General features: G+C 48.2%; 1 protein-coding gene across 1 annotated transcript; it reads left to right on the forward strand.

The window, feature by feature from the left end:
- The first annotated feature begins 1,119 nt into the window (after positions 1-1,119).
- On the forward strand, positions 1,120-19,231 carry LOC110311357 (SRP receptor subunit beta). Its single transcript, XM_021184597.1, is given in 4 exon segments — positions 1,120-1,153; positions 18,528-18,563; positions 18,566-19,122; positions 19,124-19,231. Coding segments are annotated over 4 exon segments (735 nt in total).
- Positions 19,232-26,670: the final 7,439 nt, after the last annotated feature.

A 26,670-nucleotide genomic window follows, 5' to 3' on the forward strand; every position in this document is an offset into this window, starting at 1 on the left:
GGCGGGGCAGGGGGCGAGGAGTGGGGTCCGGGTGGTGGTGGTGGTAAAAGAGCATTGCTAAGAACTACTCTAGGACAGCAGGTAGAAGCTAGACACATCCTTCTCTTGAGTGACAAGCTCCAGTCTCCTCCCACCAGCAGGGACCATGGGACCAAAACCAACTAGAAGGGAGAGTGAGCCCTGGCATTTTCAGAACAGCTTGTTTTGGCCCTAGTTCTGGGAGTTGAGAAGAGGAAGTAGTCACCTCCATTGCAGAACAAACCCAGCGGGGAAGGGAAGGAAGTCAGCCTCTCTTCCTAGGGTCGCCTGAGGCCATGTTTCTTCTCACCAGGAAGAGAGCAGGGCCATGGTAGTGGCCCACAGATTCTCCTTTCTGTGCAATCCAGGCTTTGATGGATTTGTGAATGAAGAAAGTGTTTGGATCTCTCCAGTCTGGCTAGTTACTGGACCTCCCCACCACCCCCATCCCAGGTCCCTGTCTCCTTAGGACTCAATGGAGTTGTTAGATGTTCCTCTCTCCATCTTCCTTCTTGGACTATCACCAGCAATCCCAAGCCCAAACTAGACTTTCTCTACACCCAAGAAAGGAGGAGAGACCGATCAGGAAAGAAGCTGAGATACCACGGAGTTGGGGTAGCAAATGACCCAATGAGAAAGGCCGCAGCTCAGCGAATAGAATTTCTGGAAAGACCTCTCTGTTTCACCCTTATTGGTGAAAATAGACTAATTAAAAGCATGTCCTGATTAGAAAATCAAGTCCAAGAAACACAAGCATGCTGGTTCTGAATTAGGTGCTGGCTGAAGGACAGCCTTTGGGCTCCAAGTTGGTTTTCAATGAGTTAATATCGCAGCAAAAAACACGTCCTTGGAGCACTGAGTTATACAGGTAGGGAGAGGCTCAGAACACATTCAGACACTTAGATAACTTTACCAGAAGGGCAGGCGCTACTCTGTGCACCTTGTAAATATTTACCCATTTGATTATCACAGTAACCCAGTCTGTAGGCTGGACTGTAATCTCCACTTGACAGATAAGGAAACTGAGGCAAAAGCTAAGTCATACACTCAAGGACACACCGCAGATAAATCATTTCAGGTAGTTGAGTTTAGCCTAAAGCCATGGAACCACACCTAAAGTCTCGGGGCAAGACAAGTAAGTTCCATTTCTCTACCCAGAGATAGAAGGGAAGAGAAACACTATAAATCAATGGGTTTCACAATCTACAACTTTCTCTCCTTTCTAAGGAAAAGTAAAATGCTTTGCCACCCCCCCTCCATTTATTTCTTTGATCCAGAAATGTCCAATAGAAAGGCAGAAGATTGTACTGTATCTGACCAAGGTGGATTAGGGTCAAGCTTTGGGTTTCTACCTTAAATTGGAAAGATCGGCAGAAATCTAACCAAATTGTCTTCTCTCTCTCTCTCTCTCTCTCTCTCTCTCTCTCTCTCTCTCTCTCTCTCTCTCTCTCTCTCTCTCTCTCCATCAAATCATTCACTGAACACACACAGCACTGGCACCCTGTGATGCCCCCAGCTCACCTCTGTGAGGGAGAATTCAGTCTTGCAGAGGATGGTAAATACTTGGAACGCCTAGGAGTCAGCATGGCAAGAGATCAAGGCAGTGATGTGTCCCTAGGCCTCCAACCCAGCCTGGTGAATTTATGCCCAAGGCAGGCAGGCCTCCAAGGTTAGCTGGAATTGCTTGTCCTGATTTGGTGAGGGGCACAGAGAGGTGGGAGGGTATCCCAGTTCAGAGAGAACAGCTTTGCCTTGATGAAGGTCACACAGCCTGGGCTGGTTCAATCCAAGGTTTCTCAAACTAAACTCTGTTGGTGTTTGACATTGGTTACTCAGTTCTGGAGTCCATCTGGAGTGCCGTGAGATGCCAGAAACATCCGAGGCCTCCACCACTAGATGCCAGCAGTGACCTCTTGTTGTGACAAAACAAAAAACAAAAAAAGTCAGCACTCTACAGACCCAAAGATCAAAAGAACCCTCGGCTGAGGACTGCTGACTTATTCTGATAACTCCAGAACTGATAAAGATCTGTTCAAATTTAGACCAAAAACCTCTGGACTAAACCCACTATTCACCTAAAATTCCCAGACATTTTAGGATCAGCCATGAAATGACACCTCACATTGGCTCCAAGTTGGAGTGAGGGGGACAAAGTCATTTGTAAAGGGATTTTCAGGAATACCTATCACTTGGGGAGCTACACACACCTTATCCTGGGTCCTTTCAAGGATCTATCACATATAGCCTAAAAGAAAAAATATGCTAGGTAACAACAAGGCCCTAGGTGATAAAAGGACAGCTGAGAAAAATAAAATTTTTATTTTTTTTTGTTTTTTATTTATATTTTATTTCTACATTTGTTTGCCCAACAAATGTAGATAGAAACTGGAATGACTCCCCTCCCCCACACTTATGTTCCTGTCATCTTTAACACATCCAGTTACTGAAGCATTGAAGACAGGAAGCTGGACAGTGCATAAGACTCAGGAGTGAGCCATGAAGGGACTGAGAGAAGAGGCATTCTGTGCAGACATGTTCCCTTCATGCTGCCTATCGTGTGTGTAACATGGTCTGTTCCATTATCGCTCTGGGCATCTTCAGCACCTCACTTCCCTAGGACAAGAATCCTAATATGATGACTGATGCTTAGCCACGCCAGTACCCTCACCAGCTCTCTGGAATGTCTGTGCCATTGGTGGTCTTTAGATTAGATCTAGGGATGAGTCAAGAGTAGAATAGATCCAAGGATGTCCATCCTCTGTGCTGGGAAACCATGTGCTAACAGACCCTTCCTTTCAACAACCAGATCCATTTCAAACTCAGAAAATATTCCAGATGGGAAAGAGAAAGCATTGCAGACAGCTTGTTCTTAGTGTTGTCCAGAGAGGTATAATTTTCATCTGGGATGGGCAGAGTTCCAACCTGACCATGACCCTGAATTATTCCTTCTCCTTGAGTGGAGATAAGAGCTGTGGGCAGAATAGGTATGTCTCCTGTGACAGTGTTCTATATGGCACAGGGATTTATGTAGATAGACTAAGGCCCTTAGTTCATGTGAAGGGGGATCGCTCTTAGTGGGTGTGGTGGTTTGAATATGCTTAGCCCAGGGAATAGCACTATTAGGAGGTGTGGCCTTGTTGGAGTAGGTGTGGCCTTGTTGGAGTAAGTGTGGCCTTGTTGGGGTAAGTGTGGCCTTGTTGGAGGAGATGTGCCACTGTAGAGATGGGCAATAAGACCCTGCTCCTAGCCACATGGGAGGCAGTCAGTCTTCTAGCAGCCTTCAGATGAAGATGTAGAACTCTCAGCTCCTCCTGCATCATGCCTGCCTGGATGCTGCCAAATTCCCTCTTTGATGGTAATGGACTGAACCTCTAAACCTGTAAGCCAGCCCCAATTAAATGTTGTCCTTATAAGAGTCACCTTGGTCGTGGTGTCTTCACAGCAATGAAACCCTAAGATAGTGGGCTTGAGTTAGTCATGTGTACTCCTCTGGTCTTGAAATCTGAGATGGGCATCAGAAAGAGGTATGATCTGCTGGCCTCAAAGAAGAAAGCAGCCATTGATTGAGCTCTCTATCTCAGTAGCCTTGTAGCTAGTATGGCTGTGACTGGCATGATGACTTCAGTCCTACAATCATGAGGAGGTCAATTCTGCTAATTCTTTGTGAACTTGGAAACATGCACAGAGCCTCACCTAAGACCGTATGCTGTTCTTCTAGGTTGGTGTATTCCGACAGGACCGAGCAGACACCATAGTGTTAGGATGCCATAGCGCCCAGATCCTGATGCATAGCCACGGCGATGCTACTGTTGTTAGGAGCAGAACTCAAGTCTGGGTGTTTCTAAGAAGCTAGACGTGGCCACTGATCCTCCATAGCCTCACTAAAGAAAGAAGCAGACACAGGAGACTTACTCAACATAGCTATAGTGGGAGCAGCAGCAAAGAGGTCCAGCGACCCTGGACTCTGGACTGGAAATGTTCAGGTTAAACAGTGGACAAGAGGTATTCATAACTAAGCTGTCCTGGTCAAGGAGTGGTTCTGTTCAGCAAGACAGGCTGAGAAGTTTCAGAGCTGTATGACATCTCTCTTGGGAGTCAACTTCTTCCCATCTGCCACCAAAGGCTCTGCTTTTCCGTTCCCTGGCGAGAGCCTCCTGAGGAAATTCAGTTCCTTGAGGTTCGTTGTTTCAATCGGTTGACAGGCAAAGGGAGGGACACAAGAGCCATTTTAAATAGGCTTTCAAATTTTTAATCTTTGATAATTTCATAATACACATACATGCTCTGGTCAAAGTCTTCTCTCCTGTACTCCTTTGTATCCCCCTATCTCTCCTGCAAGTCCTTGGTCCTGTGAAGGCTTGAGAGATGCCCCAGTGTAGGGGAATCGAGGGCAGGGAGGTGGGAGTGGGTGGGTGGCTGGAGGAACACCTTCATAGACACAGGGGGAGAGAGGATGTGATAGGGTGTTTCCTGGAGGGAGGGAAACTGGGAAAGGGGATAACATTTGAAATGTAAATAAAGAAAATATCAAAAAAAAAAAAAAAAGATACTGAAGCCTGCCACGGAGCAAAGGAGTCAGAGGTCAGAAAATCACCTCCTCCACCTGGCCCCTTCACTGCAGGAGGCAAGACGAATGTTCTCCAGCTGAGTCAGAACCAGGAACCAGAGGATCTGAGACACCCGTACACTCCACAGCCCACTGCAGGCGTCCCCAGCCAGTGCCCCACACCTGCCTGGTCCACTCAGAGTTCCTCGCTCATTCCTTCCCCCAAACCATAGTAAGTTTCCAGCCCCAGCTCTCATCCCTCCTCCTGCCTCCTGAATGGCCCTTACGCTTCTCCATGTTCTTCCCATGGCATGGTGGTGTGTCCTCTCCTCTTCAGTGGGAGCCATCTGTCTATTACCCTAAGGTACCTGAATCATAATAAATCTAAAACTTACCTGTGCATCAGTAGGGATGCAAGGGTTAGCAGAAGAGTCAGGAAGAAGCTGAAACAGACAAGGACCAGACGGTTTCTTAAGCACACATGCGCTTCACCTTCTATTTAGGATCTTAGACAAGCTCCTTAAAACTGAAGGCCTCACTTGCTTCTCTTAGTAACGATAGGCATGTACACAACAGTTCTCTGACATGACTGCCATGAGGAATAAGGGAAGACTAGCTGTTGGCTTCCCTTCTAGGCTCCACCCCACAGTTATCTGACAACAGCCAGGTAGGAATGACTCACTATAACAGGGGCCGCTTGACCCCCTCCTCACTCTCTTCTTTTGTTCTTCTTACTTCCTTCCTCTCTCCCCTCTCTGTCCCTTCTCCCAATTTCCCTCCCCTCCCTCTCCAAATGTTCATGGCCCTGGCCCATCTCTCTCTCCCTCCCCAACCCCGCCTTTCTCTGTCTCTACTACATCCTCAACTCCCCTCCCCATGCCCTAAATAAATAAACTCTATTCTATACTATACTGTCCTGTAGCTGGTACCTCAGGGGGAAGGGATGCCTCAGCATGGACCCACAGAGGCGGCCCCTCCCTCCACACCATACCATGCCTCCAACAAACATATCCCTGGCTTCTTATCTTTTTTTTTTTAATAAAACACAACACTATCAATGGCCAAGTACATAGACCCATGAGGAAAATTATAGATATTCTATTAAAGACACATTCTCAAACGATGCCATTTGCTGCTAACTTTGGGGATTTCATTCAATTCACGCTATATAATTCATTTAAGTAGCACTGTTTTCTTCTAGAGCATGACCAATTATGCTATTACTTATGAATAAGGGGAAACATTAATATCTATAGTTTTTAGGTTGAAATAAGTCAAGTCTTTTTAAAAGGTTGTTTGCTTGCTTGCTTGCTTGCTTGCTTGCTTGCTTGCTTGCTTGCTTGCTTGCTTGCTTGTTTTTATGTGTGGAGGTCTATGTATATGTGCTTGCAAAGGCCAGAGGAGGGTCTCAGGGCCCTTGGAGCTCTAATTGCAGGTAGTTGTGAGCTGCCTCAAGTGGATGTTAGGAACTAAACCTGAATCCTCTGGAAGAATAACAAGCACCCTTAAGTACTCAGCCATCCTCCAGCCCACAAAGTCAGACTTTAATTAAAGGACTCTGTGACCCTTAGCCAAAAATTGTAAACCTTTAGCTGTTTAGGGGTTAAACTGGCCATAGGAAAAGCATGCATGAAATTATACTCGAGGTGTGTTACATCTAGCCTTATATCTCTCAATGGCTCCAGAAGCCATCTTAAATCCAAGTGAGAAATGTTCTCCTGATCCCACAACAGTGATAAAGCAATGGCTCAGGCAGGGGCAATGCTTCTCTGGCCACTGCCTGAATGGCACGGAGGCCTATCTCTCCCTAACTCTGAGTTTAAGGACCTTTTTATTTCTTATAATAAAATTTCTCATGGCCCTTTAAAGATGATTTTCCGCAAAGTAGATTAAAATTTGAAAAGTGTTGACAAGAATTGTGCTTTCAGCCAGGAATTGCCTCTTAGCCGGCTGAAAGGGAGCCAGGGGGCCAAAGAGGAGCTCGTGTGTTCTCTGTCACTTTCATTGCCTTGTCTCTTGTTCCCAGAGCTTGCTGAGTGTGTAACTGCCCAGAGAGCCCATGCTCAGCTCTCAGACAGATAGCACCATTTATAACTGCAAATGATGGAGACAGAGTGTCCTGTCTCCTGATAACAGTGGTCCAGCTAGGCTACTGCCGTTCCCTCAAGGCTGTCACAGGGGGATCAATGGAAACTGGACTTTACACAGACCTGAATAGGAAGACACTTCATCTCTGCAGCAGAACCTAGGAGGGATAAACTCCCCACTGTAGATAGACAAAGGGTTAATACTATCAAAGTCACAGTGTGACTTTCTCCAAGGTTCTGCTAAATGTCAGATGCTCCATACAGCTGTACATGAAACACCTGTGTTCATGCTACCCAATGAACCTTACTATGTGAGTGGGTACGCTTCTGTCTCCCAGAATTGCTCAGTCTCCTGGAATCGCCTTACTCTGTGGTCGGTGGGGGCTGTGTTCCAGGATCCAATCTGGTCACCCCAAATGTATACAATGGAGCTAGCACCCAAGGGGTGTAAACCTGTCTGGAAATGCTGGGCGTGAGGCTGTGTATGCAAAGGGTGTGAAGGGAGCTAGAGAGAGGAGCTTGACCCATTGGGGAAAGGTTAATCCTCAGAGGTCAAGGGAAATCCAGAGAACACAGTGCTTTGCAGTCCTGTCTTCCCCTCCCCCCCCCCCACTGCAGTATGGATGTCTCAAGAGCCTCTTGGTGAGGGTAGGGAAATCCCAGGTCTTATCTGAATTGGTTTTGTTTTGTTTTGTTTTAATATCAGTTCAACAAACAACGGTTGGTATACTGTTTGTACCCCAAATGATTGAGTTGTTAAATACAAATTAATCAGATTAACCCATTTTTTCACTCAAACAGATTCTTTAGTATGAGCTTTGTTTTATATTTATGTGTATGTATGTAAATACATACATATTAATTTATATTAGAATGAAAAATAAATTGTTTGTTTCTAAAGGTAGTTTCTACAGTAGGTGTCTCTGACACATGTGTATCAGACACTGGACCACCATGCACTCTCTATTCCATCCTGCCCGTCACCTCCATCAACCTTAGGGTATTTCCCTTACCTGTCTATTATAGAAAGAATCTTTTAGGTACACATGCTCAGAGCTGAGATACTTCTCTGATTAATCAGGTAATAAAATTTATTTGATGGATAGAATTTTGAAAACATATGATTTTATCTATGAGTTTCTGAATATCAAAGAATACCAGGTTTTCATTTAAATAGAGGACTAACACTAGTAGGGATCAGGGAATTTAGTTATGAAGAGTTTAAAAAAAATCTAAAAAAAAAAAAAAAAAAAAAACAGTGTAAGCTGTTGATATGGTAAGCGAATTATTTTAATGATGTAATAAAATATTTTTAAATTTTGGCATAGTGATCATTTAATGGGAAAATAACTCACCAAAATGTCTCCACTTGAATTGTACTGATAATGTGAGGCATATGTGTAATTTAATATATACATATACCTATATGTATATACAGAAATTATTTTTAATATTTTCCTACTGCTGTGAAATTTAAAATTGGAAAATTTTGTGAGTGTTTTCCATGTCCAATAGAGCCTAATTGTTTCTTTTTTTAGTAACTTAACAATCTCTTGAGGGCTGCACCTATAAATTCCCAGCTTGTCAGTAGACATGTACAGTGTTTGGGATAAGGTGGACACAAGTGCACATATAAATAAAACCTTCTTCTTGACTATTTTAAACCTTCACTCACATGCAGAGAGCCTCTAGAACTCATAGCTTCTGAGCTATAGGTACATCACTCACATGAGGAGAGCCTCTGAGCTATAGGTACATCACTCACATGAGGAGAGCCTCTGAGCTATAGGTACGTCACTCACATGAGGAGTGCATCTGAGCTATAGGTACGTCACTCACATGAGGAGAGCCTCTGAGCTATAGGTACGTCACTCACATGAGGAGAGCCTCTGAGCTATAGGTACATCACTCACATGAGGAGAGCCTCTGAGCTATAGGTACGTCACTCACATGAGGAGAGCCTCTGAGCTATAGGTACATCACTCACATGAGGAGAGCCTCCAGAACTCATCGCCTCTGAGCTATAGGTACGTCACTCACATGAGGAGTGCATCTGAGCTATAGGTACGTCACTCACATGAGGAGAGCCTCTGAGCTATAGGTACGTCACTCACATGAGGAGAGCCTCTGAGCTATAGGTACGTCACTCACATGAGGAGAGCCTCCAGAACTCATCGCCTCTGAGCTATAGGTTGTGTGCCTACTGTAGCTTTTCCACCGCTGTATTATAAAGACATTTGCATATTAAAATTTGATTTTTCCCAGAGATAAATATTATATAGTGTATCTATATTTAGATCAAACTGTGGTAATATATTGATCAGAACATAGTGTTGGGGACTATAGCCTGAACATGTGGACTTGCAGTGACCCAGGAGGAGAGCAGGGTCAGTCCCATCTGTGTATAAGTTATTATAACTATGAAATCTTGTACAAAAGCAAAAACTGGAAAAAAAAACCAAAAATACTGTTTTTATTTTGAAATACAAAAAAAAAAGAAAAGAAAATTCTCATATATGGAGAGACTGACAGAATTTGAGAGTTTCTTCCCAGGAGGTGAGAAATCAGCACCCTGTTTTTATCTTGGGGCTTGTCTTGACAGTCCCTTGGCCAAACCAGAGCACACCTGCAGGCGCCCAGTGAAACCCAAGCTGAGGATCAGTCACCCACCCACACAGACAAGGAAGCAATTCTGCTGGAGAACCAGTCTGCTGAGTCACCATCAGCAGGAACTGTCCCCCCCCACACAGCATTTGCTGCCCAATAAGAAGCTTGGGGACCAGAGAATGTGCAAGGACCCATGATCCCTCAGCAAGGTCCAAACATAGGGGGGAACCTGCTGCTGATCCAGGTAGGCCTTCTGAAGTTAGGAGTCTAAACAGGGGTGATAAATCAAGTCTGAGACAAAGACCACAGAAACATAGCAACACTGAAGAGCTGGCGAAGCAAGAGGCTCTCCGGAACCACCCATGGGGGCTCCCTGAAACTGCCCATGGGAAGACCATGAATTCACACTGGAGAAAGGTTGGAGATGAAGCTGTTGCATTAGCAGAGCAGGGCACCAAGGCCCCTGTGGGGCTCACTGTGCTTAGAATTTTGACCAACTAGAGAAGCAACTTCCTGGTGGACCTTTCTGGTTCTTCCTTCAGATGACCAGCTCCATTGAATCCTGGCAATAGAGGAGTGCAGCCATGCTTTCTGGGTGGTAGAAGTAATCAGTAACCAATTAGGTCTATGCAAGGGCCACTGGGGTTGCTAGGTCACTAAAGGAGTCACCTAGAGAGGATGCTCTATTAAGATACAATAGAGTAGGTCCAGGTGGTTGACAACTTGGGGTCACCAAAGGATGGCAGGTAGAGATGGGATGGGGAGACAGAAATAGAGTGGCAGGTTGTGGGGCAGATGTCAGCTTAAAGGGATGAAAGAACATATAACATACGCACTGCTAGACCTCAGCAGGACAGAGTGGGACAGATTTTGAGGCTAATTATCTAGGAGGCAGGACCACAGCTGAGAACTGCACAGGCCTTCTTAACAAGGTTTACTCAATGGGCTTCCGACAGGCATGCTTCGGGCGGCCCCTGAGCTCCCCCACCAGGCCTAGGCTTAAGGCTTCCCATCCCTAGCTCATTCCCACAGGACTCTCATTGTACTGTCTCAGCAAATCAGTGGGTCAAGAATCGGCATAGTTAATCTCATTGTATCCAACCCAGTCCCTGGGTGCACCCTCATCCCATGTCACAGATTATGATGATGATGACGATGATGACAATAATTAATAATAATAATAATAAAGACAGCTGACAGGTTGCCGGAGCTGGTAACTGGGCTAGTGAGTATTTCATAGTGTGGCAGTGCTGGGGAGACTCTTGTCTTCTGTACTTTATTCCAGCTGCTATGGACCATATCAGAAGGGTTCATGCTTTTCTCTTCTGGACAGAAAAGAAGAGTGAGGGGGCTCTTCCATGGGCAAAGGCCTCTGGGTGGAGTCCAGAGAGTGAAGTACCATATCATTTTAGGTAAGTGCTTAAAAGTCTAGTAAGACAATGCTTTCTCTGTGTCTCCTTTGTTGAGTGAGGTGGTTTTACGGCCGAGGAAGGGGGCCCACAGAAGTTCAACAATTCCCATGTTCATATGGCAGTAACAGGTGGAAGAAAGACAGAATTAGGCATCTGACTCCTGAGCTTAATGACTACATTAACTCCTCCTAATGACTACATTGCATTGTGGAGATCAAGGGAGCACACATTTGCTTGATTTTCCTTTGTGATTTGGGGATACAGCCTAAGATTTCCAACATTGATGGAATGTAGCCAGTCAGATTTTCATCTTTTCTACCTTAAAACTTGTCAGTAGGGAAAAAAAAGATAATACATGGGTTCTAACAGCAAGTGTTCTTTCCTTCTCCTGTTCTTTTATAGAAAGTAGATCAGACTGAGCATCGAGGGAGTTTCAACCCTCACCGTATACAGGGGAATGTGGTAAACTCAAATGTGGAAATGCAGGCCTAGCTTTGTTCTTTTAATGGGCATTATAGAGCAGGTTTTATGGTACCAACTTCACCAGTAACAGCTGCAAGCTATAAGCAAGTTCGAAAACATTTCTGGTTTGAAATGCATGCAAGAATTTAAAAAACAAAATAAAACAAACAAAAAACAAAACAAAACAGCTGCTAGGATATGCATTGGGTTAATTCTCAGTGGAGTGAAGCATGCTGGGTGTGGATGGATGTTGCACAGTTTCTTGTCCAAGGCACCAACCTGTTCAATATGAGATAGACAGAGCTCATGCATGCCTTCTTGTCCAGGACATGAACCTGTTCAAATGAGGTAGACAGAGCTCATGCATGCAGACACCTATAGCCTTATGATGTGGGAAGTCAGGGGAGACAGCTCATAACCAGCAGTCCCCTGACCTTTTGCGAGGGGACAGAAGACAGAGGCGCTTTGAGAACAGAACAACTGCAACATGTGAGAGTAGAAGCTGTGATCCAAGGGCTTCTGAGAGCATCCCTGAACAATACCATAGACCAGAGTCCTCCACATCCACTGTGCTAAGATAGCTGCAGACACTAGTAGAAATAAATGATGACTTGTGGAACTGGAGGAGGCCAGTATTAGAAATGAAGTTGTGGAGTCATTAGGATTGTATAAATGTGGTAAGTATGTATGAGGATTTAAAGGAAAAGATGGTCACAATGATAGAGTCAATTGTGAATATTGGCAAGAGAAGGAAGCCAGGTACACAGGAAATATACCCAGAGAGGCTGCATGCATATATGTGTGTAAGTGGAATTAAAGAAATAATTACAGAGCTTCAGAATATCTGAGAAGTAAACTTCAGTTATTCACCTTAAAAGCAGACAAGACACGTGCTGGTGGGGGAGGGGAGGGCAGAGACCTGGCTCAGCTTCCTGGGGTTTCTGTAAATCACCAGTCTCTATTGAGTCTGAAGGTGGCTCCCTACAAGGACTCTCAAGGTTGACTGAGCACCTGTGGCTGTGTGAGCACCCGTGGCTGTGTGAGCACCCTTGGCTGTGTGAGCACCCTTGGCTGTGTGAGCACCCGGGGCTGTGTGAGCACCTGTGGCTGTGTGAGCACCTGTGACTGTGAGCACCTGTGGCTGTGTGAGCACCTGTGACTGTGTGAGCACCCGTGGCTGTGTGAGCACCTGTGGCTGTGTGAGCACCTGTGGCTGTGTGAGCACCCGTGGCTGTGTGAGCACCCTTGGCTGTGTGAGCACCCGTGGCTGTGTGAGCACCCGGGGCTGTGTGAGCACCCGTGGCTGTGTGAGCACCCGGGGCTGTGTGAGCACCTGTGGCTGTGTGAGCACCTGTGACTGTGAGCACCCGTGGCTGTGTGAGCACCCGTGGCTGTGTGAGCACCTGTGGCTGTGTGAGTACCTGTGGCTGTGTGAGCACCTGTGACTGTGAGCACCCGTGGCTGTGTGAGCACCCGTGGCTGTGTGAGCACCCGTGGCTGTGTGAGCACCTGTGGCTGTGTGAGCACCCGTGGCTGTGTGAGCACCTGTGGCTGTGTGAGCACCCGTGGCTGTGTGAGTACCTGTGGCTGTGTGAGCACCTGTGGCTGTGTGAGCACCCGTGGCTGTGTGAGCACCCGTGGCTGTGTGAGCACCCGGGGCTGTGTGAGCACCCGTGGCTGTGTGAGCACCCGTGGCTGTGTGAGCACCTGTGGCTGTGTGAGCACCTGTGACTGTGAGCACCCGTGGCTGTGTGAGCACCCGTGGCTGTGTGAGCACCCGTGGCTGTGTGAGCACCCGTGGCTGTGTGAGCACCTGTGGCTGTGTGAGCACCCGTGGCTGTGTGAGCACCCGTGGCTGTGTGAGCACCCGTGGCTGTGTGAGCACCCGTGGCTGTGTGAGCACCTGTGGCTGTGTGAGTACCTGTGGCTGTGTGAGCACCTGTGGCTGTGTGAGCACCCGTGGCTGTGTGAGCACCTGTGGCTGTGTGAGCACCCGTGGCTGTGTGAGCACCTGTGGCTGTGTGAGCACCTGTGGCTGTGTGAGCACCTGTGACTGTGTGAGCACCTGTGGCTGTGTGAGCACCTGTGGCTGTGTGAGCACCTGTGGCTGTGTGAGCACCCGTGGCTGTGTGAGCACCCGTGGCTGTGTGAGCACCCGTGGCTGTGTGAGCACCTGTGGCTGTGTGAGCACCTGTGGCTGTGTGAGCACCCGTGGCTGTGTGAGCACCCGTGGCTGTGTGAGCACCTGTGACTGTGTGAGTACCTGTGGCTGTGTGAGCACCTGTGGCTGTGTGAGCACCTGTGGCTGTGTGAGCACCTGTGGCTGTGTGAGCACCCGTGGCTGTGTGAGCACCCGTGGCTGTGTGAGCACCTGTGGCTGTGTGAGCACCTGTGGCTGTGTGAGCACCCGTGGCTGTGTGAGTACCTGTGGCTGTGTGAGCACCTGTGGCTGTGTGAGCACCCGTGGCTGTGTGAGCACCTGTGGCTGTGTGAGCACCTGTGACTGTGTGAGCACCTGTGGCTGTGTGAGCACCTGTGGCTGTGTGAGCACCTGTGGCTGTGTGAGCACCTGTGGCTGTGTGAGCACCTGTGGCTGTGTGAGCACCTGTGGCTGTGTGAGCACCTGTGACTGTGAGCACCTGTGGCTGTGTGAGCACCCGGGGCTGTGTGAGCACCTGTGGCTGTGTGAGCACCTGTGGCTGTGTGAGCACCTGTGGCTGTGTGAGCACCTGTGACTGTGAGCACCCGTGGCTGTGTGAGCACCCGTGGCTGTGTGAGCACCCGTGGCTGTGTGAGCACCCGTGGCTGTGTGAGCACCTGTGGCTGTGTGAGCACCCGTGGCTGTGTGAGCACCCGTGGCTGTGTGAGCACCCGTGGCTGTGTGAGCACCCGTGGCTGTGTGAGCACCTGTGGCTGTGTGAGTACCTGTGGCTGTGTGAGCACCTGTGGCTGTGTGAGCACCTGTGGCTGTGTGAGTACCTGTGGCTGTGTGAGCACCTGTGACTGTGAGCACCCGTGGCTGTGTGAGCACCCGTGGCTGTGTGAGCACCCGTGGCTGTGTGAGCACCTGTGGCTGTGTGAGCACCCGTGGCTGTGTGAGCACCTGTGGCTGTGTGAGCACCCGTGGCTGTGTGAGCACCTGTGGCTGTGTGAGCACCTGTGGCTGTGTGAGCACCTGTGACTGTGTGAGCACCTGTGGCTGTGTGAGCACCTGTGGCTGTGTGAGCACCTGTGGCTGTGTGAGCACCTGTGGCTGTGTGAGCACCCGTGGCTGTGTGAGCACCCGTGGCTGTGTGAGCACCTGTGGCTGTGTGAGCACCTGTGGCTGTGTGAGCACCCGTGACTGTGTGAGCACCCGTGGCTGTGTGAGCACCCGTGGCTGTGTGAGCACCTGTGACTGTGTGAGTACCTGTGGCTGTGTGAGCACCTGTGGCTGTGTGAGCACCTGTGGCTGTGTGAGCACCCGTGGCTGTGTGAGCACCCGTGGCTGTGTGAGCACCCGTGGCTGTGTGAGCACCTGTGGCTGTGTGAGCACCTGTGGCTGTGTGAGCACCCGTGGCTGTGTGAGTACCTGTGGCTGTGTGAGCACCTGTGACTGTGAGCACCCGTGGCTGTGTGAGCACCCGTGGCTGTGTGAGCACCCGTGGCTGTGTGAGCACCTGTGGCTGTGTGAGCACCCGTGGCTGTGTGAGCACCCGTGGCTGTGTGAGCACCTGTAGCTGTGTGAGCACCCGTGGCTGTGTGAGCACCCGTGGCTGTGTGAGCACCTGTGGCTGTGTGAGTACCTGTGGCTGTGTGAGCACCTGTGGCTGTGTGAGCACCTGTGGCTGTGTGAGTACCTGTGGCTGTGTGAGTACCTGTGACTGTGAGCACCCGTGGCTGTGTGAGCACCCGTGGCTGTGTGAGCACCCGTGGCTGTGTGAGCACCTGTGGCTGTGTGAGCACCCGTGGCTGTGTGAGCACCTGTGGCTGTGTGAGCACCCGTGGCTGTGTGAGCACCTGTGGCTGTGTGAGCACCTGTGGCTGTGTGAGCACCTGTGACTGTGTGAGCACCTGTGGCTGTGTGAGCACCTGTGGCTGTGTGAGCACCTGTGGCTGTGTGAGCACCTGTGGCTGTGTGAGCACCTGTGACTGTGTGAGCACCTGTGGCTGTGTGAGCACCTGTGGCTGTGTGAGCACCTGTGGCTGTGTGAGCACCTGTGGCTGTGTGAGCACCTGTGGCTGTGTGAGCACCTGTGGCTGTGTGAGCACCTGTGACTGTGAGCACCTGTGGCTGTGTGAGCACCCGGGGCTGTGTGAGCACCTGTGGCTGTGTGAGCACCTGTGGCTGTGTGAGCACCTGTGGCTGTGTGAGCACCTGTGACTGTGAGCACCCGTGACTGTGAGCACCCGTGGCTGTGTGAGCACCCGTGGCTGTGTGAGCACCCGTGGCTGTGTGAGCACCCGTGGCTGTGTGAGCACCCGTGGCTGTGTGAGCACCCGTGGCTGTGTGAGCACCCGTGGCTGTGTGAGCACCCGTGGCTGTGTGAGCACCCGTGGCTGTGTGAGCACCTGTGGCTGTGTGAGTACCTGTGGCTGTGTGAGCACCTGTGGCTGTGTGAGCACCTGTGGCTGTGTGAGTACCTGTGGCTGTGTGAGCACCCGTGACTGTGAGCACCCGTGGCTGTGTGAGCACCCGTGGCTGTGTGAGCACCCGTGGCTGTGTGAGCACCCGTGGCTGTGTGAGCACCCGTGGCTGTGTGAGCACCCGTGGCTGTGTGAGCACCTGTGGCTGTGTGAGCACCTGTGGCTGTGTGAGCACCTGTGACTGTGTGAGCACCTGTGGCTGTGTGAGCACCTGTGGCTGTGTGAGCACCTGTGGCTGTGTGAGCACCCGTGGCTGTGTGAGCACCCGTGGCTGTGTGAGCACCCGTGGCTGTGTGAGCACCTGTGGCTGTGTGAGCACCTGTGGCTGTGTGAGCACCCGTGACTGTGTGAGCACCCGTGGCTGTGTGAGCACCCGTGGCTGTGTGAGCACCTGTGACTGTGTGAGTACCTGTGGCTGTGTGAGCACCTGTGGCTGTGTGAGCACCTGTGGCTGTGTGAGCACCCGTGGCTGTGTGAGCACCCGTGGCTGTGTGAGCACCTGTGGCTGTGTGAGCACCTGTGGCTGTGTGAGCACCCGTGGCTGTGTGAGCACCCGTGGCTGTGTGAGCACCCGTGGCTGTGTGAGCACCCGTGGCTGTGTGAGTACCTGTGGCTGTGTGAGTACCTGTGGCTGTGTGAGCACCCGTGGCTGTGTGAGCACCTGTGGCTGTGTGAGCACCTGTGGCTGTGTGAGCACCTGTGACTGTGTGAGCACCTGTGGCTGTGTGAGCACCTGTGGCTGTGTGAGCACCTGTGGCTGTGTGAGCACCTGTGGCTGTGTGAGCACCTGTGGCTGTGTGAGCACCTGTGACTGTGAGCACCTGTGGCTGTGTGAGCACCTGTGGCTGTGTGAGCACCTGTGGCTGTGTGAGCACCTGTGGCTGTGTGAGCACCTGTGGCTGTGTGAGCACCTGTGGCTGTGTGAGCACCCGTGGCTGTGTGAGCACCCGTGGCTGTGTGAGCACCTGTGGCTGTGTGAGCACCTGTGGCTGTGTGAGCACCTGTGACTGTGTGAGCACCTGTGGCTGTGTGAGCACCTGTGACTGTGTGAGCACCTGTGGCTGTGTGAGTACCTGTGGCTGTGTGAGCACCTGTGGCTGTGTGAGCACCTGTGGCTGTGTGAGCACCAGTGGCTGTGTGAGCACCTGTGGCTGTGTGTTTCCTGCCCCCACAGCCACAGTGCTTTGGAACTGAGGTGTGACAACTGCTGGGTGAGTGGTCTCTTCCCACAAGCAGGCAAGGGGCTAGGAGCTCAGAGTGGGATCTGCGTCCAGAAAGTTCTGCCTTGGATCTGATGGATCATAGGCCAAGGTTGAGACTTCCACTTGCCCAAAATGTCTGGAAAGAACAAAATTACTCCCATTCCCTCACAGTCCCAGGGAGAGAATGTCAGGGTAATGGACAGCAAGTGACCCCAGTGGGGGAGGTCTGACCAGCTGATGTCCAGAGGGAGGGTGTTGGTGTCTTTGAACTTAGAAAAGAGAACTCCTGTAGCCACCTGAGGTTATAAGATGCTTTGCTGTATCTGTTCTGATGGGGTCTGTGACTCTGGACAGAACATTCTTCTTAAAACAGACTTGGATCGTTCACTGGTAAATTAGTGTGGGTTATGCTACTAGAATTCTCCCACAAGTAAAAGGTAGAAACTCAGAGAAGACTGCCCCCAAGCCACCAGGAAGTTCATTGATTGGCATAATTTATAAGATTAGGCATCCAGAGCTTCAGGGGCTGCAGAATTCAGGGTGCCCTTTAGCTTGTGATAGCTTAGTTCTCAACCATGCTGCCTATAGTAGCTTGAATAAGAATGTCTCCCACAGTCTCAGACATTTGAACAGTTTGACTCCAAATTAGTGGTTACTTTGGGAGATGTGGCCTTGCTGAGGGGAGTATGCACTGGGGGTGATTGTTGAGAGGTAGAAAGATCCACGCTGCCCTCCGTCTGCTCTCTCTGTTGCCTGGGTGATTGGAAGTTGTGATCTCTTGGCTTCTCTGCTAGTTGCCAAGTCACTACTCTATCATCATGGACCTCCTGACCTGCAAACCCAATTCAACTCTTTCTTCTACATTGACTTGATTCATAGTGTTATGTCACAACAAAAGTGGCTAATAAAGAAGTTGGCACCAGAGAGTGGGGGTGTTGCTATGGCAACCTGATCATGTTGGGTTTGGTGGACCATGGACGACTTTGGGACTTCAACTAGAAAAAGCCATTGAATGCAGTGAACAGGCCATCTTAAGTAGGGCCCTGGAATACAGTGCCTGGTGTAAATGGATTGTAGGTGTCCAGTTCAAGATGTTTCAGAGGGAAGCAAGAATTTTAACAGCAATGTGGATAGAGACTCTCTTGTGATATTTGACAAAAAAATGTGGCTGCTTTCTGCTTTTGTCCTAAGGACTTTCCTGGAGCCTAATTTCTTTGGCAAAGAAGATTTCAACACAGCCTAGTATTGACTCTGTCAAATAGTCATTAGCAACTGCTCTTACACAGATCTACAATGCAAAAGAGCAAATCGAGAAGAAAGAAATGCAGAAAGTAAAGTCTGGAGAGAAGAGGAATATTGATCTTTGTGGTGCATCGAAGGTTTGTGCTGAGAGACACAGGAATATTAAATAGTTTTTATTGCACTAGAATGAAGGGAGGGAGGGGTGCCTTCAAAGCGACCACCCACATAGGCTTCTAACTTGAGAGTGGAAAAGGCCTATGGAATTTTCTGCTCCTAAAAAAGAACAACAAACAAAAGCAACTGAAAATGTGACTCACTTGGCGAGTTGGCGATGGCGCCAGTGTCGCCTTCCAGCCTTACCTTACTCCTTAGGACAGGAACTGCAGCAGAGGGATCCGACGCTGCTCTCCGAGGCAGTGGCTCTACTCGTGGTGCTGCTGACGCTGGTGTTCTGGAAGTTCATCTGGAGCCGAAAGAGCAGTCAGAGAGCTGTTCTCTTCGTTGGTCTCTGTGAATCTGGGAAAACGTTGCTGTTTGTCAGGTTGCTAACTGGCCAGTACAGAGACACACAGACGTCTATTACCAATAGTTCTGCCGTATACAAAGTCAACAATAACAGGGGTAACAGCCTGACTCTGATTGACCTCCCTGGGCACGAGAGCTTGAGGTTTCAGCTCTTAGATCGCTTTAAGTCTTCAGCTAGGGCTGTGGTGTTCGTGGTGGACAGTGCGGCATTCCAGCGTGAGGTGAAAGATGTGGCCGAATTTCTGTACCAGGTCCTCATTGACAGCATGACTCTGAAGAACACGCTGTCCTTATTAATAGCCTGCAATAAGCAAGATATTGCAATGGCAAAATCAGGTTCCAGCACCACACCTGCTCAGTTGGGGAAGAAAGGCAAAGAATTTGAATTTTCCCAGTTTGCCCCTCAAAGTGGAGTTCCTGGAGTGTAGTGCCAAGGGTGGACGAGGGGACACTGGCTCTGCTGACATCCAGCACTTGGAGAAGTGGCTGGCTAAGATCGCCTGAGGAGCATCGCTGACCATAAGAGTTAGTCATGTGAGACTGACCCTGCAGTTTGAGAAAGGGCGGTGGTGGTGTGGACTGATAAAGAGGGGGCATGTCTTTGAAGCATTTCTTGAGTTCTTGAAACAATTGTACCAGCTTGAGAGTTACCCCCAACCCCGTCAGCTCCTTTCTCAACTAGTCCTTTTTACTTAATTCCCGTATTCTTTCTCCCTTTGCTAGGTGTTAGGTGTAGCATCATGTTAGTGTGAGACATAACAGAGAGGGCATCACTTTGAGAGTAGGGTAGCATCTGAGAGGTCCTTGTCTCCTGCCTCTCTGTGTTGGTCCCTGCACTGGTTCCTGGGACCAGATCTGCCTGTTTATGGAATAAGTGAATTTGCAGTTGCCCCTGGTATTTAGTCATAATAAATTGTCAGTTCTTAGTGAAGTCTGGGATGTGAAGATCTACAGTGAAGACAGCTTCAAAACCACAGGTACAGTTGACAGTATGTTCTTCACGGGCTCAGTGACCATCTCCACACCACCCTAGGTTCAAAAGCTGCTGCAACCCGAAGAGTCACCCTCACAAGGTGACTCTAGGAGCCAAATACCCAGACACTCATGGGTTAGTGTGTTCTAGAGGCTCCATTGGGGAGAGCAGGGAGCCAGCACACTGTTGCCTCGAGCGTGCGTGATCCCAGGCTGTCCCTTGTGCTACTTGATCAGTTCCTGTTGTGTCACCCCAGCTAGAGTGCTATGGAACAATACAAACTGAAGATGTCCACTGTGCATTTTAAATACATATTTATTCATGATGCTTTAAAAGAAAAAAAAAAAAGAAAGAAAATGTGACTCAAGGGGCCAGAGTCCTGCCCAAGCTAGCAGCCAAGCTTGGCAGTGTCTTCTGCACGGCGCTGGCTTTAGAGTAAAGAAGGCCATCATGAGTAAGGGGGTCATGGAATCTTCTTCCATGATTCCAGAGAGCCACTGAGGGGAGGCAGCATGTGGCAGGACAGTTCCTCCATGGAGAACCTTGCCTGCCATTGCATGAAATTATGGAAGTGAGCCCTGGATTGCATTAGAGCTTCCAAGACATGGGAGAAGCCAGACCCATGGGCTTTCTGCCAAGGAGAGCTCATTGCAGGGAGTGGAGGTCCCTGTACAGCCCAAGAGAGATAAGCATATTCTAGGCAACCATTGTGGAAGGGCAGAGCCTCTAAGTCCTTTGACATGAGCCATGGAGTGGGAGGATTTGATGCACGCCCTTCTGGGTTTGGCTCTTGCTGTGGTCCAGCCTTTCCTCACTACGTCCCATTCCTTCCTTTTGGAATTACAAAGTATATTCTGCACCATTTTATGATGGAAATATGTAATTTGCCTTTAGATTTTACAGGGGTTACAATTAAGAGGTTGACATGAATCTCAGGAGAGCCTCAGGCTTTTAAAGTGCTAGGACTAGAAAACTATGGGAACTTTTGAAGTTGGACTAAATGCCTTTTGTGTTATGATATGACCATAAGTACTTGAGGGACATGAAGTGGCATATGTCTCCCATAGCCTTGGGCATCTGAATACGTGGTCCCTATTTGGTGGTGCAGTTTGGGATCTGTGGCCTTGCTGGAGGAAGTCTATTAGCACTCTCTCCTGAGGCTTCTCTGACCAAGGCTGAGGTCAGCACAACACAATCTATGGGCATAAATATAAATATTTAAAAGGCAGTTTGACAACATGACCGTTTACCAAAATAACACTAGGCTCCCTCCATGGTGAATGACCACTGTGAATCATGGTTTTGAATGTGTTTACAGTACCAGGTGTAAATTCCTTTCTGTGGGACAGGCTTCAATCCAATTGTAAGAGCAGAGCTCATTCCCATAAAAGTCTTGCCACCCAAGAAATGGGCACATCTCGCCTGGCAGATCCTTATTGTAGCATGCAGTGTCCAGAGATGGATGGATGATATTCTTTCTCCCCCATCAGCATGCATGAGATGCGTATATGAAAAAGCTTCTTGGAAACTCATGATATCACAGCTCAAATATAAACTATAGTAGTACCAGATAGTTAAACATCCATGATAAGGGAGGATAAAGGAGTGTGGAGGTTTAAGGTTTAGGTGGGGGAGGGGTGAGCATGGTTGAGAGGAAGGAAGGATAAGGAATGGGTTAAGAAACCCTAAGGACTAGTGGAGAAAGCCTTCTGAAAACCCAGTACATTTTCCTTAACGATCATTAGTGTCATCAATTTTACTTTATTAATTTTAAGCTAACTATTAGATGTAATTTTACGGAGGAGTTTGAATGAGTATCCCCATGGGTGGACAATGATACTCTGAGAGGCATGAGCGATTAACCTCAGTGCCAGGAACTGGACATATCCCTACAGGTGGCTGGTCAGTAAGGTCCTAGAGGCTCCCAGATGACACAGGCCTTTGGGTTGGTTACCATCAGAAGCAGAGAGCAAGACCCTATTGCTGAGACACCATACACTTGGTGGCAGGACACAGAGAAATCAGTCTTGAACTAGCCAGGAAACTCCCCTCACTCCCACCCCCCACCTCCACCCCGGCTAGCTTCCATTGTGTTGGAGGGGTCATAAAGATTCTTAAAGAAGAATTCCTGAAGTTCAGCTTGGGAGTAAAAAAGGTCTAGTTCTCTGTTCTTCCTGGATTCCACAGAGCCCTTTCTGTGATTTTCCCATAACCTCTGTTCCTTTGCACTTTGGTTCATTTCAAACAGGTATGTTATAAATAATTCATTTCCACAGTATATAATGTCTATCATCTATTTATCACCCACTATCATCTATCTGTCTATTTAAACAATCACATGTACTACAGATATTTTAATAGACTATGTTCACAGATCTCTGACCATTTTCCTGATGTGTGGAGTGCCCTCCACTGTCCCTCATTTAAACTGTTCCTTCCTCTGATGCAGACAGAAACACGGTGGTCAGGCCCAGCCCCACCCTCCTGCTCCCAGGGCCTTGTTTCTTCTCAGTATCTTTTCTACTTCCTCAGCCTCTAAGCCTCTTCCTGTGCACAGCTCCCTTCCCCAAAGTGGCAGCTTTGAGCCTCCTCCGTCCCTCAACTCTGTGGCGCGCGTGCGTGTGTGTGTGTGTGTGTGTGTGTGTGTGTGTGTGTGTGTGTAAAGGAAAACTTCAGTTGACTGCAAAAATTCACAAACAAAAAAAGTACTTTAACTCAACCAGAGTTTAAAAATTATAAAAGGACAAAGCAGGAGGTGTCAACTATCTGAATTGATCTATGAATTTAGGACTAGTCTAATAAAAATACTGAGCAGTTTCAATGGCATTTTGTTGTTGTTGCTTAGGATCTTACCTTGCTTTGCCTTTCTTTTTTTCAGCTGTTCAAATTGTGTTTAATTAAATCTCACAAGACCTGTTCATCTCACGGCTGAAATAAGTGTTCTTCCTTCCTTTATGAATCTCTGCACATGTCAAATACTGATGGTGCCTTGAGCAATAACAGACCCTTTATTTAAATGGAATCATACACTCACACAACTCATTCTGGAGGTTCACTGTCATGGAAGTGATCTATTCATAAGAGCCATGTTTAATTAAATAAATAGATGGGTGCCTGGAATAGTTCAGGGGCTGCAGAGAGGACTCATTAATTAAGAGCTCACGTGGCTCTTGCAGAGGACTTGAGTTGTCTTCATGTAGAGCAGCTCACAACTGCCTGTCTGCCAGCTCCAGGGCATGTGTCTTAGTCGGGGTTACTATTGCTGTGATGAACCCCATGACCATTCAGAGAGAAAAAGGGTTGACTTACACTTCCATATCATTGCTCATTACTGAAGGAAGTTGGGATAGGATCTCAAACAAGGCAGAAACCTGGAGGCAAGAGCTGATGAGGGCCACAGAGGGGTGCTGCCTACTGGCTTGCTTTTCTTGACTTGTTCAGCCTGCTTTTTTTATAGAACTCAGGACCACCAGCTCAGGAGTAGTACCACCCACAACGCCCTCCCAGATCAAGCACCAAGAAAATCCCTTACAGGCTTGTTTACAGCCCCATTTTGTGGAGGTATTTTCCAAACTGAGCCTCCCTCCTCTCCAACGACTCTAGCTGGTGTCAAGTTGACATAAACTAGGCAGCACAGGATATGATGCCCTCTTCTGGCCACCACAGGTACCTGCATTCTTGTGCGCACGCACACACACACACACACACACACAAATACACACACCTAACTAGCAATAATAAAAAATTTTAAAGGTTTAAGAAAAATATTTCAGAAAGTACTATGCTATTAGACTTTGGGAAGAACACTTGAAGGATAATTAAAAGAAAAATATCGAAAAAGGAGAAAAATCAAACTACTTCTAAAGATAAAGATAACAGGCTGCGAAAATTAGGTCAAGCCTTCGTGTGGTCAGAGCAACTCTTGTTCTTCCTCAAGGGCCTGAAGACCCCAGGGAGAACCTGACACATCTTGTCCTTCATGACCTAGGGATGAAAAGCTGGGATAAAGAGCCACCAGGGAAGACTGGAACTTGTAATTTAATGAGGAAGTGTCTAGTTCTGTTTTAATCAAGTGAAAAATATTATCAAAAGAGAGTGGTGGGGTGAACCAATGTCATGTTCCCCATGAAACGCTTGTAAAGGAGACCATCAGACCAGCCAGAAGTGAAGGAAAGATGACAAAATCCCCCAATGACTGCAAAACTACAAAGATGGAGAGATGACGACAACGACGGGAGGCTGGCAAGCTGCTTTAGAATAACAGAGTCGAGCCCCACGGCGGTGATCAAATGCTACAGGACAGTCTGGGTTCTTTCCCGGGTCCAGGAATGAAGAGTGGCAAAAGAAAGATTCAGAAAAATAACAGAATTTGGATACGCATAGTGGACTATGTAAGGATAGCATCAAGGGCAAATTCCAATTTTGATAACTGTACTATAGTCAGAGTATTTCATGCTAGTCAGAACTCAGAGGCAGGGGACTGATGGCTTTGGTTTATGTCACCTGAACTTATTGAAGTTCCTCAGGTGTAGTCTCTTACTGCTGTTGAGACCGAGCTCTAAGGTGGGTCCTCTGTCAGTTTGTGGCCATACACTTTTCTTCATGAGAACACAGAAGATTCAAACCTTGAGGAATACCACACCCAGAATTTCAGTTTGTGTCTGAGAGTTTTCTTCAGGTTGTGAGATATGGAGACAATGCTGGTAACGAATGTACAGACTCCTTCTCCAGTCAGGTCTTGAGCTTCTCCCTTCTTTCAGCTGCTCTAAAGGCCCAGAGACTGAAAACCTTCTGGGTTTTGAAACCGGTCTAACTGGTTTCTGTGAGGAGCTCTCTCCAAATTACTACACACTGGATGGCTTAAAGCAACTTTATTCTCCTCTGATTCTGGAAGCTGAAAGTCTAAATAACAAGGTTCTGTCATGAGCAGGGAACCCTTGAAGGTTTCAGGGGACTCTTCAGTTCCCTGATCACTCATTAGGCACACACTCCGACTTTTCCCTCCACCCTCATATGGCTACTTCTCTGAATCACTTTATGTTCTTGACTCTTTAAGGGACCATTTATTAGACTTCAACTGTATCAGAATCCAGTGCGTTCTCATCTAAATGCGTAACTAATTTCATCTGCAAAGTCTTACTTCTGAATATCATAGACTTCTGGGATTCCAGGTGGGCGTGCTTGGGACGATTCAGGTCATCAAGAGTGGAGGGAAGTATACAAATAAGTTGCATCCCCTCCAGTGTGCTATATCAGGAGGCTCCCGCTTTAGGTTAACGCTTGTAACTCTATACAGACAGAATTCACTACAGTCTTCCTCACTAATATACTGGGCTTCGGTCTGCTCAAGAAGAGGATTCTTGATTTGTGTAGAAACAGGGACCCCACAAATCAGACTTGCAGCTTCTACAAGGAGAAAACCCCATTGGCAAAGAACTGTACCACTTCTTTCACGCATGAACTAGGTGTCACTGCCTCTGTCCTCACGGAGTCTCCCGGCTTATGTGACATCCTCCAGCTTTGCCTCTCCTATCCTTGATTCTAGATTTTACAGCTCCACAGAGCTCATTCTCGCCACCTATTTCTTAGGATTTCTTTCTCTGTCTCCTCTTGTGCTTCCTTCTTTATTCCACAAGCTACAGAGAGAGTCAGCCTTCCCCATACCCCACCATGCTTCCAGGACCCAGGCTCGCTAATGATGCCCTGTGCTACAGGTGGATTCTACAGCTTGCTGACAAAAAAAGGCTTTGAGAGGCTGCCTGCCAAGGGAAAGGTATGGCCCCAGAGGCTGCAGAGGGGTCCGTTTGCAGGACACTGGGGTCTGGTCACGTAACTCAGAACTGCTGTATTTTCCTGTTTATCTTAGTCCTGGTGATTTTGGCTCTAAGATAAAGAAAAGTTAATGGGCTGCATATTTAATCAACTGAAAGAATCCAGACTTTTGTATATTTTGAGTCCTGATCAATTAGAACTCCTTGCCTAAGGAACCACATTCATGGTTTCCCTCACTTTCAGGTTGTGAAGAGACTGTCTGGCGTTCTTGGTACAACTCTGCAACAGCCAGAAAACAGTACAGATCATAGGAACTGACAGGCCCCTCCCGGCCTCATGCCTGGTCTCTGGAGAGCAGTGTAATGTCTGAGAAGTATGGAAAGGTTGTTCCACGGCTACCAATGCCCATGAGGAAATCTCCTGCAGCTCTGGTTCACAGCAGGGCTCACATATACCCAGTGTGGGCACAGGCAGTACCAACTTGTTCCCATTCTGGTTTAAGATTCTTGCTTTTGAAAGGACAAAAAAAAAAAAAAAAAGAAAGAAAGAAAGAAAGAAAGAAAACTTCAGGATTTGATCTTTACAGGAAACAAATGAACTGAAATCTTGCCCAAAGAGTTTTTAGTTTTTGTATGTGTGTTTTATGGTTTTGCTTATTATTTTTAATTTTCCACTTGCTAATCCTTCTCTCTGAATTCTTCTGTATCTGTTTAAAAGGCAGGCTATGAAACAAAACAGGGAAGCATGGTGTGTGGATGTCTTAGACATCAGAACAAGGCATCTCCTATCCATCTCCACTGCCACCTCCTAGCATCATGGCACTGAGAGACCCCACACACACTACACACACATACACACTCTCTCTCTCTCTCCAAACACAACACTCACACACACTCCAAACACACACACACACTCTCTCTCTCCAAACACAACACTCACACACACTCCAAACACACACACATACACACACAAACTCCAAACACAACACTCACACACACTACACATACACACACACACACACACACATACACACACGACCCTCACTTGTTCACCTATGATGACAACTTGGAAACCAAGTTTAAAAGATGGAAGAAACAGTATGCATCAGCTCCCTGGATGCAGCCAGTGCTAATGGTATAGTAACCTTGCAGTCCAGCCTGTCACCTGATCCAGCCACCCTGGCATGGAGAAAGCCACC

The sequence above is a fragment of the Mus caroli genome, unplaced genomic scaffold (assembly GCF_978045245.1).
Source record: "Mus caroli unplaced genomic scaffold, Mus_caroli_1 scaffold_17, whole genome shotgun sequence".
Taxonomy (NCBI): Eukaryota; Metazoa; Chordata; class Mammalia; order Rodentia; family Muridae; genus Mus; species Mus caroli.